Here is a 14,125-nt window from a genome sequence, read left to right on the forward strand (position 1 = left end):
TTTCTTGACTTCTGATAGCCTTATTTTCCATAAATTATTTACTGTTCTTTGACTCTCTATATTTAGAAGGTTCTTCAGGAGTTTCCAGTCCTGTACTCCAACCACAGCCCATTCCAGGTCCTGAAAAAGAGAATGTCCGGACTGTGGTGAGGACAGTAACTCTGTCCAACAAACAAGGTGAGGTATAGGTAGGTCTTAAGAGGTGTGAGCCTACTACTTTTAAATGACTGGGAGGGCAAAATGCTTGGGTTGGGTTTATTGGTGGATTTGCAGGGAGACTTCAATATGTTGATTGGATAGAACGATGAAAAATTAGTGCATTTGACCCTACTGTTTAAAAAGATGAAATTCTTAATCATGCAGTTCTCACATTATGTATTGTATTTGATCTTTACATATACTGTTTATTTTATCCAACAAATTTATTGACTGTCCATTGTAAGTAAAGAACTGTAATAAACCTTTTAAGTTATAGAAAAATGTAAAAGTCTTTTCCCTTAATAGTTTTAAATCTGATAAGGAATATGACACAAGTAATTGTAGTATGCAGATACATTAAAATGTGCCATTCAGACAACAAAGAATCAGAGGAAAGAGATCTCACTTCTTGCTGGGGTGATCAAGGAACGTTATATAGGAGAGTTAGCAGTGGAGTAAAGTATGATTTCATTTAACATATGGAAGTGCACAAGCAAGGGTATAGCTTGGGTTTTATAATCAGTTGGTTAGACACAGCTTGTCTTTGTGTACTTGGCTACTATTAATTAGGACTGTGCTATTGCTTCCCTTTGGGCTGTGCATTTGGTTATTTAAATTATTATTTAATGGGTTGATTTTTTTTCTTTTAATGTGGGTAGTTTTCCTTAAGACTGAGATCTGATTTCCAAGAGACTCTAATATCAGAGCATACTTTGTACCCATTAGTAGTTACTGAATATGGAAAAATTGGCTAATGGTAGAGAAATTCTGTTTTTGCCATTTTAGGAGAAGAACCTTTGGTAGGATTGAGTCTAACCGAGAAACTGGGGAAACGAAAATTTTCAGGAGGTGAGATAAGTTTTGAGCATATCCTTTGTTTTCTGCTTGTTTGTGCATTACATATCTCCTCCAAAATTCTCTTTATACAAATGCTCTGTCGATATTAACTCCCTTGTATTTCTGGCTGAAAGCATGTATAAAATCTCTTCATGTTTTTGACATGTGCGAAGTTACACAAATTTATAGTGTTTTAATTAGATCATGGCCAACTTTTTAGAAGGTGCTCCGTTTAAAAAAGAGTAAAGAATATCTCTGTTTCTATGGATAAATTGAAATTTGAGTTTTTAGAGGGAAAACAAAGTGTCCAGTTAATATAAATTCAGTCCTTGAATTTTATTAGTGCTGTTTTATACTTAGGGAAGTATTTTACCATGTAACTGAATTATTGTGTACTGACCCTAGTGTATCTGTCTCAAAATAATTATTTTGAAAATCTTACCTGACTTCAGAGGTTCCTTCATACTCCTTTAAAATGTGCTTATGAATATGAAATCTTATCTGTTTTGTGTTTTGTTTTATACCATTCTCGCTGCCTGAGAAATTTAGGTTAAAAATTACAGAAATAATCTATTTTAATATCAGCATATATGTAATAAACTTTGTGATTTGGGGTTGTATATTTAAATTACAAATAAGAGGAGAGAGAAAAGTACATTCTGTGTAGGGTCTTTAAAGTTTTTATGGGACCCTGCTAAAGTTCTACCTTCAGTCAAGTGATCCAAAGAATAGTTTTTAAAAACTTGTGACATTTAAACAGCTTGTATTGACCAGTGTAATGCAGTAAACCAGGAGTCAGGAAACTTGGTTCAGGTCCTGGCTCTGTCACTAATTGGTGACTTGGGTAAGATACAGCATCTTTCATAACCTTAGATTTCTTATCTGGAATTGGAGAAAGGGGCTCTTTGGCCTTTGGAGTTTTCATGTCCCTGGAAAATTTTAAATTTTATGGTTCTTTTGCTGTCCTCCTAATCATCCCAGTTGTATTTAATCACAGATCAACCTAGAATTCAACAGTTGGCCAGTTAAAGATTTTTTTTGTGCCTGAAGATTTTTTTTTTCACATATTCCTAATCCTGAATTTCAGTTTGAATCAGGGTTTATAATCCTCCATTTATTTATTTATTTTATTTTATTTTTTTTTTGTGTGGTACATGGGCCTCTCACTGTTGTGGCCTCTCCCGTTGCGGAGCACAGGCTCCGGATGCACAGGCTCAGCGGCCATGGCTCACGGGCCCAGCCGCTCCGCGGCATGTGGGATCTTCCCGGACCGGGACACAAACCTGTGTCCCCTGCATCGGCAGGTGGACTCTCAACCACTGCGCCACCAGGGAAGCCCTAATCCTCCATTTATAGTTTTAGTTATTTGGTAAATGTTAATTTGTGCCTTCTAATTTTTTTTGTCTCCTTCCTTGCCTCTTTTTTCTGGGACATTTTTATTCCTTCTCTAACATTCTCCTTCCTCACTTCTTTTTTCTGGGACATTTTTATTCCTTCTCTAACATTCTCCTTCCTTACCTCTTATTTCTGGGACATTTTTATTCCTTCTCTAACATTGAGTTATAAGGAAGCTAGTGAATGAACACATCGTATAAATGCAGAAAACTTACAGAATTGTTCTACATTGTCTGTTTTTGCTTGTATTTCTTGACCTTGCTAAAGGTTGGCTTGAAATCTTAAACTGAGTTCCCTCTCTCTGTTTGTAGGTTGCGACCGTGAGCCTACATTAAAGCATAGCCTTGCACAAAGGCTAGGGAAGAAAGTTGAAGCTCCAGAGACTAACACTGACACACCACCAAAGAAAGGTACTTTTGTTCTAAATTCCTTTTGTGTGTAATCCTGACACTTGTCTCTTGTAATGTTAACAGGTATGGTTTGTCATTCTTTTTGTTCAGGTTAATAAGATTATTATCTTCTTGTGTCTGTTTTATTATTTGTTCAACAAAAATTTGAATGTTTACTCTGCTGGATTCTAGGTAGACACCATTGGATAAAAATAAACACCATCACAGACCTCAGGAGCTTGTAGTATAATGGCAGATAGGAATCCTTCCATATATTGTGATAAATTCTGTGACAGAGAAAGTACACAGTGTTATAGGAGCACATAGGAAGGGCACCTAATCTCACCATCTGTCAGGGAAAGGTTCCCAGAGGAAATGATACTGAAGCTTAGACCTGAAACATGATTTAGCCAGGTAAAGTTGAAGGGCCAGAGGCAGAGAGTATAATACACAGAAGGCACAGAGCTCAAGGACTCACTGTGACTGAATCAGAATTGGAACGAAGAGCATGGTAACTGGAGAGGAAGAAGGGATTGGTCATATAGAGCAGGAGTCCCCAACCCCCAGGTCACGGACAGGTAGCGGTCCGTGGCCTGTTAGGAACTGGGCCGCACAGCAGGAGGTGAGCAGCAGGTGAGCAAGCGAAGCTTCATCTGTATTTACAGCCACTCACCATAGCTTGCGTTACCCCCTGAGCTCTGCCTCCTGTCAGCATTATGGTGAGTTGTATAATTATTTAATTATATGTTACAATGTAATAATAATAGAAATAAATGCACAATAAACGTAATGCGCTTGAATCATCCCAAAACCACCCCCTCCCCACCTTGGGTCCGTGGAAAAATTGTCTTCCACGAAATTGGTCCCTGGTGCCAAAAAGTTTGGGGACCGCTGATAATAGAACCTTTTAAGCCATATTAGAGAGTTTGGGCTTATCCTAAGATAGTAGCAAACAATGGGAAGGTTATAAACAAGGATCAGAGATCCTCATATTGGCATTTTGGAACCATCATCTAAAATATGGAGAAAAGGGGATAAGAGTGCTGTCCAGGAATGAGCTAGCAGGCTGTTAAAATAATCCAGGCAAGAGGAGTTAGTGTCATAGATTTAGTGTTCTGGAAGTTGGTATGAAGAGATGCAGACTAATTTGAGAGATATTTGGAAGTTAGAATGATTTTATAGTTGAAATTTTATTTATAGAAGGAAGTAAAGGGTTGGATTTTTTTTCCCTTGTCTCACTTTCAGTGAAGCAGTGATGTTAATTACTTTTAGAAAAAAAAGGTGTTTTTTCCTTCTTGTGTTTAGTTTTAACTTCTGCCGAAGATAAGATACTTCTTTCCACTTCTCCCCTAGCGCAATAGGCTTTGACGAGTAGACTTTGTTTGGGGGCTTTCTTATATTCTGAAAGCTGTAAACAGAAGTTACTTCTTTTCTTTGCAGTCAGATTTCCTTCCCTTTTGCCTATCAATCGTATTGAAGACTCTCATAACTAAAGAGCGTATTTCAGATGGATCTAGGGGGGAAAAAACCTTTTGATGCCAATAAGGTTTTAGAATGATAAGATTTTAGAATGTTGCACAGTAACAAAATTATTTCCTTAAATTCAGTAATTTTTGCTTTTCACATGTAAAAGAGAGGACTTTTTCTTTGTGCTTTCCAAAGTGCCCTAGAGAATCCATTATTTGTATAGATCTATCTGTACTGTGAAGAAGAAAAGTTTTAAGACCTGAATAGATTTTTGAAAAGCATTTTCATTAGAAAACAAGTATAAGCCTAATTCGTGACCCTTGAAAAAGATTTTTGACCTATAAAAAGTCTCTGTTCGGGGCCTCCCTGGCGGCGCGGTGGTTGAGAGTCCGCCTGCCGATGCAGGGGATACGGGTTCGTGCCCCGGTCTGGGAGGATCCCATATGCCGCGGAGCGGCTGGGCCCGTGAGCCATGGCCGCTGGGCCTGCGCATCCGGAGCCTGTGCTCCGCAACGGGAGAGGCCACAACAGTGAGAGGCCCGCATACCGCCAAAAAGGAAAAAAAAAAAAAAAAAAAAAAAAGTCTCTGTTCAACTTTTTTTTTAAAGACAGTGTTCGTTGATTGATTGATTGATTGATTGATTGATTGATGATTGCTGTGGGCTCTAGGTGCATGGTCTTCAGTAGTTGTAGCTCATGGGCTCTAGAGCGCAGCCTCAGTAGTTGTGGCGCACGGGCTTAGTTGCTCTGCAGCATGTGGGATCTTCCCGGAGCGGGGCTTGAACCCGTGTCTCCTGCATTGGCAGGAGGATTCTTAACCACTGTACCACTAGGGAAGTCCCCAACTTTTTTTTTTTTTTTTTTAACAGTTCAAGTTTCCAAGTCTCTGAAGGAGCGATTAGGCATGTCAGCTGGTCTCAACAATGAAGAGGCAGCAGGTAGGTAAACTCTCATGCCAGCTCCTGATACTTTTTTCCTTGCTATTAGAATCTTTGCTTTTTCTCCAGTTTACCTTTTGAGTTATGTTGGGGCTTATGTTTTCTGTTTTTTGTGGGTTTGCTTTTTAAGCAATAGTTTTCTCACTGGAATGAGTTCTTTTTGTAGTTAAAGGTGGCAAAATGATTGTTTATGATAGCATTAATAACCAGAAATTAGAAATAATCTAAATATCTAACAAAAAGGAATTAAGATAGTTATGTACTAAAATAATTTCTGTCATGAAAAGTCATGTTCTGAACAATAATGATATGGGAAACTTATCCCCTTGTATTGAACGAAGGAAGGTTATGAAAGTATACACAGTGCTTTTGTCTTAGGGCAACATACGAATCTTTTTTTGGTGGGGGAGTGGGGGATGAAGTTTATTTTCTTATTATAGAAACATATTCCTTAGGGAAAATGTCCGCATGTGAGATGATTTCCAGTTCTATAAAAATATATGCCTAGAAAAAAAGACACACCGAAATATTAACATTGGTTTTATCTGGGTGTTGAACTTTTAAGTAATTTTAATTTTCTTTATCATATTCCTCCTGTACTCTAATTTTTTGACTTTTTAAATTGTGAGATATAACTACCTAAGTGTATATACCTGTGTACAATTTTAAAGAATAATAAAATGAACACTTTGTGTATTCAGCCATCCAGCTTTTTTATTAAAATATTTTATTGCTGGATTCAGTAATGCATTTAAATTTTTATATCTATATGTATGAATGGTGTTAGCCCTGTGCTTTTCTTTTTTCATCCTATCCTTATCTTTAGATAAGGATAAGTATCATAAAAAGGGAATCTGATGTCAAACATTGTTTTGTAAACAACCTGAATTTACTGTTCAGAAACTTTGAGGATTTCCTCTTATTTCTTCCTACTAGGCTGGGACTTCACTATGATAGATCTAAAACATGGATCTTTTTGTTCATTATGCTCAGTGTTTAGTGGGGTCCTTTGAATCTAAGGACTTAACTAACTTTTTTAGTTGTAGAAAATATTCCTCTAATTTCTTTGAGTATGTCCTCCCCACGCTTCTTTTTGTTTTCTCTTTATGGAATTGTTACTAGATGTTGGAACTTTTGGACATAGGCTCCATGTGTCTTAACCTTGCCTTCATACTTTCCATTCCTTTGTTTCTTTGCCTCACTTTCTATGACTTTTGCTTGGTTATATTTTCTAGATTAGGAATTGACACACTTTTTCTATGAAGGATCAGATGGTAAATATTTTAGACTTTGAGGTTCACAGTCTCTTATTGCAACTACTCCACTCTGCCACTGTAGTGTGAAAGCAGCCATTTACAGTATGTAAGTGAATGAGTGTGGCTGTGTTCCAGTAAAGCTTTATTTATAAAATTTAGACCATGGCCAGATTTGGCCCATGGACTATAGTTTGCTGACCCTGTTCTAGATGGCTGTTATTCTACTAGCCTTGTCTTTTTTTTTTTTTTTTTAATTAGGTTGGATTTATTTTGTCACTTGGCTTTTTATTTTACAAGAACTTTTTTTAGTTCTCTGATTGCTCCTTTTGTACAGCCTGATTTCAGGCAGTTCTGGGGCTTCTTTCCTTTTTTAAAAGTAACTTATTTTTTATTTTTAAAAATTTATTTTGTTGAAGTATATAGTTGGTTTACAATGTTGCATTAATTTCTGCTGTATAGCGGAGTGATTCATTTATACATATATACACATTCTTTTTCATATTTTTTCCATTATGGTTTATCACAGGACAGTGAATATAGTTCCCTGTGCTATAAGTAGGACTTCGTTGTTTAGCCATCCTATATGTAATAGTTTGCATCTCCTAATCCCAAACTTCTAATCCATCCCTCCTCCACCCCCCCGCCTTGGCAACCACAAGTCTATTCTCTATGTCTGTGAGTCTATTTCTGTTTCATAGATAAGTTCATTTGTGTCATATTTTAGATTCCACATGTAAGTGATAGTATATGGTATTTGTATTTGTCTTTCTTTTTCTGCTTACTTCACTTAGTATGATAATCTCTAGTTCCATCCATGTTGCTGGAAATGGCATTATTTCATTCTTTTTTATGGCTGAGTAGTATTCCATTGTATATAGGTACCACATCTTCTTTATCCATTCATCTGTCAGCGGACATTTAGGTTGCTTCCATGTCTTGGCTATTGTAAGTAGTGCTGCAGTGAATATCGGGGTGCATGTATCTTTTCGAATTATATTTTTTTCTGGATATACGCCCAGGAGTGGGATTGCATGATCATATAGAAATTCTATTTTTAGTTTTTGAGGAACCTCCATACTGTTTTCCATAGTGCTACATCAGTTTACATTCCCACCAGCAGTGTAGGAGAGTTCCTTTTTCTCCACACCCTCTCCAGCATTTGTTGTTTGTATGCTTTTTGATGATGGCCATTCTGACCAGTGTGCCTCATTGTAGTTTTGATTTGCATTTCTCTAATAACTAGTGATGTTGAGCATCTTTTCATGTGCCTGTTGGCCATCTGTATGTCTTTGGGAAAATGTCTATTTAGGTTTTCTGCCCATTTTTCGATAGGGTTTTTTTTTTATTAATTGTTGTGTTGTATGAGCTGTCTGTATATTTTGGAAATTAAGCCCTTGTTGGTCGCATCATTGGCAGATACTTTTCTCCCTGTCTGTAGGTTGTCTTTTCGTTTTGTTTATGGTGTCCTTTGCTGTACAAAAGCTTGTAAGTTTGATTAGGTCCCATTTGGTTGTTTTGTTTTTGTTTGCTTTAATTTCTATTGCCTTGGGAGACTGACTTAAGAAAACACTGGTACGATTTATGTCAGAGAATGTTTTGCCTATGTTCTCTTCTAAGTTTTATGGTGTCATGTCTTATATTTAAGTCTTTAAGCCATTTTGAGTTTATTTTTGTACATGTTGGTGTGAGGGTGTGTTCTAACTTCACTGATTTTACATGCTGCTGTCCAGCTTTCCCAACACGACTGCTGAAGAGACTGTTTTCTCCATTGTATATTCTTGCTTCCTTTGTCTAAGATTAATTGACTGTAGGCATGTGGGTTTATTTCTGGGCTCTCTATTCTGTTTCATTGATTGCGGTTTCTAATTTGAATCTTTTTTTTTTTTAATGGGTTTGTATGTTACTTTGTCTTCCTTATTGCTTCTCTTCATTTTGGTTCATCTTTAATGTTGCTTTTTCATAGTTGTAAGTACTGGGCCTAGGTTTCTTACAACCTAGAATCACTGGGCCTGTGATTATCTAAAGGTCTTTTTCCCAAGTGGTCCTCTCTCCTGGCTGGGAGATCTGTTTGCCTAAGTAGAGAGGGTGCACTAAATGGCAGCTTGTGTCGGTTGTAGGCTGCAAGGCTGAGGGCTCATATGATTGCTATGGTAAGAAAGCCTTTCTTTCAGAGTGTAACTAATTTCATTTTCTAGCTTTGCTGTTTGCTTTTCTCCCTCCCCTCTCCTTTTTCCGCTTGGCATTTGTGAAAGCCTGAAATTTTCATGCTCTACTTCTTTTCAGCCCCAACATCCTCATAATGTGCTCCCTTCCCTGACAGATTCTCCTCTTTTTAGGGAGCAGTTCTCAGGAGAAGGTCTTGATTGATCCAGCTGTTCTGTTGTAAACCGTCCTTAATTTCTACCACTGTTAATTTTCATTCTAGTTTGGCAGTTTTCTTTGCCTGTTTTTTGAAGAACAGATCTCACTCCTGTGGTTTTATCTGGTTTTCTGTTTCTGTAATTTCAGACATCTTTCTGTCTCAAATTCCTCAAGATTTATGTTCTGCCAGTAGCATCCTTGTTTTCCATTGCTATTGTGGATTTATTCTTTTAATGTCTTCTTTATTGTTTTGATGAAATTTTGTAGTGTAGGGAAACAGGGTCTCTGTGTCACCATTCACATTCTTTTTTTTTTTTTAATACATGTATTATTTATTTATTTTTGGCTGCGTTGGGTCTCCGTTGCTGCACACGGGCTTTCTCTAGTTTGCGACGAGTGGAGGCTACTCTTTGTTGTGTTGTGCGGGCTTCTCGTTGTGGTGGCTTCTCTTGTTGTGGAGCTTGGGCTCTAGGCACGCGGGCTTCAGTAGTTGTGGCACGAGGGCTAAGTAGTTCTGGCTCACGGGCTCTAGAGCACAAGCTCAGTAGTTGTGGTGCACCAGCTTAGTTGCTCCGTGGCATGTGGGATCTTCCTGGACCAGGGATTGAACTCGAGTCTCCTGCATTGGCAGGCGGATTCTTAACCACTGACCATTCCCATACTTTCTTAAAGTGGTGGTTTTGAGATCAGACTACCATCTTGAAATGGAAGAATTTTTATTTAAAAAACCTAAGAAAATCAGTGAGTACTTCCTCTGTAACAGGTACTGTACTAAAATAATTAAGCATAGTCACTGTTCTCATGAAATATCTAGTATGGTTGGAATTACAAGGAGTTACTATACTGTGTGATCAGTGCTGTGATCAGAGAAACAAACTAGACTGCTGGAGGGTGTCAGGTTCTAAGCTGAACTCACTTTAAACTAACTAAGCAGCAGGAGAAATGAGACCAGTAGAGAATATTCCATATAGAAGGGACAGCATATTCAAAGATTCAGAAGGTGAGACAGAAGTGATATGTTTAAGGTTGTAAAAGGGTATTTTTTGTTTTGATCTTTCTTTAGAAGGTGCTGGTGATTAAATATGTGTGTGTATAATCTCCAAATTGTTCTTATTTTTCTCACATTGCTTCATTATTTCTTTCTTTAGGCCCTTCAGTAATGAGGACAGGCATATGTGCCAAGTGGGAAATTTTCTCTTTAGTTTAAACAAATATAGAATGATTAATGTATCATTAAAAATAGCTCTTCAGTGGCATGCCAGTCTCTGGGCCTTTCTCATTTTTCTTCTGTCTTGTCACGTGTTCTACTTCCTTTTTATCCTTTCAATGTCACTTGAATATTACTCTGAAAAGCTTCCCTTAACCAATCTGTAGAAAATGGTTGGTGTTCTTGCTGTATGTTCCTACATAGCATTATACAATTGACCCTTGAACAACATGGGTTTGAGCTGCGTGGGTCCACTTATACGTGGATTTGTTTTCAGTAAGTATGTACTACAGTACTACACGTTCCATGGTTGGTTGGTTGAATCTGCAGATACAGAACCATGGATACAGAGCCCAACTGTAAAGTTACATATGCGGGTTTTCAACTGCATAGGGGTTGGTGCCCCAATACTCCATCCCAGCCCCTGCATTGTTTAAGGGTCAACTTTACCTCCTTTATCAAAGCTGTTATCATTACCATACTTTGTTGTTGTTTAATTATTGGTCCGTTAGACTGCGAACTATCAATACATGTGGGCAGAGTTTGCATTTTGCTTGCCATTATATTTCTAGCATAGTGTCTAGCATCTGTGCACGAACGGAAGAATTTATTTTTATTGGTAAGATTTATAATGACAAGCTTCTCTAACTAGTAAATGGCTTTCAGGATCCTCAAGAATAAGCTTCTGAATAGCAATCCAAATCACTAATTTTTGCCTCCTAAGAGTTTTCCTTGAGGGCCACTATCTAAAATTGAGGTTGAAACTAATGTGCTTTTGACCATTTTAATTGCTTGCCTAAGTGATACCACTCTATTGGACTCTGTCCTGATCCAAGAATAGAGAGATCATAAGTCAGTCATTAAGAGATGAAATCCAAGTACAGTGATTTTTTTTCCCCCATGAAAGCAGAGAGAGTTACTAAAGTTGGTGAGATCCACGTGAAGACATTAGAAGAAATACGTCGCGAAAGAGCCAGTCGAAAACGTGGAGAATTGCAAACTAAACTCAAGACAGAAGGACCTTCAAAAGTTGATGATTCTACAACAGGAACAAGAACCTCCTCCACTATCCGAATCAAAACGTTCTCTGAGGTATTGGCTGAAAAGAAACACCGGCAGCAGGAAGCAGAGAGGCAAAAAACCAAAAAGGACGTAACCTGCATCAAGCTAAAGACTGAATATGAAATTAAAAAAACAGTGGTTTTGCCACGTGTAGTAGCCGGCAGAGGACAGTCAGAGGAACCTGCAGGTAGAGCGAAGTCTTTGCAGGAAGTGCATGTCAAGACGCTGGAGGAAATTAAACTGGAGAAGGCTCTGAGGGTGCAGCAGAGTTCTAAGAGCAGCACCAGCTCCCAGCCTCAGCCTGAGGCCACCCCAGGGGCAAGACGGCTTCTCCCGATCACTACAAAAACAGGTAACAGAAGAACTTGGTCTGTAGTACCGCTTCCCCAGATAATATTTCAAAGGGCAGTATTCTACAGGATATTCATAGGAATTCTGTGAGAACTTTTCTTTACTCAGATAACTTTGAAAACCACTGGATTAAAAGAAGTTAAGCTGGGCACTGAAAGAAGTTAAGCTGGCAGTCCAGTGGTTAGGACTCTGTGCTTCCACTGCAGGGGGTATGGGTTCGATCCCTGGTTGGGGAACTAAGATCCCACAAGCTGTGAGGCGTGCCAACACCCACCCCCACCCCACCCCCAAAAAAAGTTGTTAAGCTCTTTCTTTACAACAACTGTACATAGACCTTGATATTTTAATGTGCATTTTGAATCTGTTTGAGGACTAAATAGATTTTGTCCACAATTTTTATTTGTCCTATCTTATCATTACTTTTATTAAGAAAAGTTTTGTTTAACTTCATCTGTTACGAGGTTGCAGCATGAATAAAATTACTAGCAATGTGTTTAATGTGAATCTAGGTATAAAAGAAAAGAGGAAACTTGAAGAAGAAAGTGTTGTTGCTTCTCAGATCAGTGTTACTAGAACAGAGGCTAAAGAGGTGAGTTTATTTAGAATCATTTTATAATTTTGTCCATGGCAAGCAAACGCTAGATGAATGGTATATGTGCTTTTTAGTTTTAGTTTATAAGTTCTCTATTTAACACTTCACTGATATATCCAGGTAAACAGTCTTTCACTATGCTTATAATTTTCTATGAGAGTTTTCTGTACTTCTGTGTATATCGATGTTTTCTGCCCTTTTAAAGTTGTTTTTAATTGGCCATTCATATTTTCAAACTAAATTTTTCCCTTGCCTTTGAGAGTAATGCTACTCATTTATAAAACTCAGGAATTTTTATTTTTTAAAAAGAATGAGGTGGAGCTTCCCTGGTGGCGCAGTGGTTGGGAGTCCGCCTGCCGATGCAGGGGACACGGGTTCGTGCCCCGGTCCGGGAGGATCCCCCCTGCCGCGGAGCGGCTGAGCCCGTGAGCCATGGCCGCTGAGCCTGCGCATCTGGAGCCTGTGCTCCGCAGCGGGAGAGGCCACAACAGTGAGAGGCCCGTGTACCGCAAAAAAAAAAAAAAAAAGGAACCCTATAATTCCACATTCCAGATGTCACCACCCTTAGTTTTTTTCATGCATTTCTTTCAGGCCTTTTCTTTGTATATGTATGTACGTGAACTTGTTTAATGTTTAACTCACATTTAGAACATAGGCAAATCTCTACAGTGTATCATTTTGCAGCCTGCTTTGACTTTACCATATTAATAATTCTTTAAGACGATTGCTTTTACTGGCCACATAGTGTTCTATTACACAAATATAGTCTGTTTCTGGACTGGATTTTGTTTTACCCAGTTAAGATAATGAACGTCTTTGTACATACATCTTTGTGCAAGTGTCTGATTAGGAACTATTTGTGTTAGACTTACAGTCATGACAGTCTAGCTTATAGAATTTGGGTTTTTATTGTTCCACACATCTTTAATCTTTTTTTTTTTTTTTTTGCGGTATGTGGGCCTCGCGCTGTTGTGGCCTCTCCCGTTGCGGAGCACAGGCTCTGGACGCGCAGGCTCAACGGCCATGGCTCACGGGCCCAGCCGCTCCGCGGTATGTGGGATCTTCCCGGACCGGGGCACGAACCCGTGTCCCCTGCATCGGCAGGCGGGCTCTCAACCACTGCGCCACCAGGGAAGCCCTTAATCTTTTATCTTGATCTTTCTATTTAATATCATAAAAGGCAAAAGCTCTTGTGTTCTAGATCATGTGAAACTTTGCTTGACTTAGATGTTAGCTTGGTAACTTATAAACAATAATTATCATACAGGTTGTTAGAGGTACTAGATTTTAATTCTGTCGTTTAAATTTATCCATAGACTTCAGATGAGACCACAGCAATTGACATCAGTATAATTCAAGCCAAGAGACGTGAGACAGTGAGAGAAAAGCATGTGCAGAAACTGTCGGAGAAGGGAACCTCACAGAAGGAAAAATCAGTTTTGACACTCCTTCCGGGAGATTTAGACACTTGCAGTACCCAGTTAGCAGAGAAACCAGTGCTCGCTACCATGCCAGACATCACACAGCTCCTGACTAAATGGCCTCCTTCAAAGTTATCCCAGAAGACAGAGGTAGAAACCTCAGGGATTGCGCACTCAAAACGGAATGTGAAAGGTGCAACACAGACCTTGGAAAAAAGGGGTAAAGGTGAATGTTTTTTCTAGTACATTTTGCTTTAGAATTTCAAAATTACCAAGTTTCAGTGACTGCCTGGCAATAATTGGGTTGAATTTCATTTGCCTTTGTATACTGGTCACACAGGTGGGTAGTAATATTTCTGAAAATTCTATTTAAAGAAACAGAAAGAGTAGATGAGTTCCTTTTTCGCAATTTAAAATTGCTGTTTATAAAGCTTTGTCTAAAACTTTCCATGGTGCCTTTTCCCTCTGGTTTTGAAGGAGAAAAACACCTGGGAAGCAAAGAGCAGTAGCAAATTCAAGAGGCCCTGAAAGGAATTGTTTGAGAGAGAGAGAGAGAGTGTATACATATATATATACACACACACACACATATGTAGATACATGTGTATATATATACACGTGTGTGTGTGTATTACGGCCAAGTGTAGTGCA

The 14,125-nt window shown here is 38.5% G+C and overlaps 1 protein-coding gene across 7 annotated transcripts in view; it reads left to right on the plus strand.

Annotated features, from left to right (window-relative positions):
• ZC3H11A (zinc finger CCCH-type containing 11A) overlaps nt 1-14,125 on the plus strand; it is a 44,134-nt gene that overhangs the window by 26,823 nt on the left and 3,186 nt on the right. For 5 of the 7 annotated variants that reach the window (XM_081224043.1, XM_081224046.1, XM_081224049.1 and 2 more), the window contains 7 exons: nt 67-177; nt 985-1,047; nt 2,742-2,840; nt 5,156-5,224; nt 10,956-11,462; nt 11,971-12,050; nt 13,370-13,700. In XM_081224043.1, coding sequence (XP_081080169.1) covers nt 67-177; nt 985-1,047; nt 2,742-2,840; nt 5,156-5,224; nt 10,956-11,462; nt 11,971-12,050; nt 13,370-13,700 — 1,260 coding nt within the window. The remainder of the gene's footprint in view (nt 1-66; nt 178-984; nt 1,048-2,741; nt 2,841-5,155; nt 5,225-10,955; nt 11,463-11,970; nt 12,051-13,369; nt 13,701-14,125) is intronic. The other 2 variants (XM_081224044.1, XM_081224045.1) reach the window with 2 other exon arrangements.

This window comes from Mesoplodon bidens (assembly GCF_964165515.1).
Source record: "Mesoplodon bidens genome assembly, chromosome: 2".
NCBI classification, from domain to species: Eukaryota; Metazoa; Chordata; class Mammalia; order Artiodactyla; family Ziphiidae; genus Mesoplodon; species Mesoplodon bidens.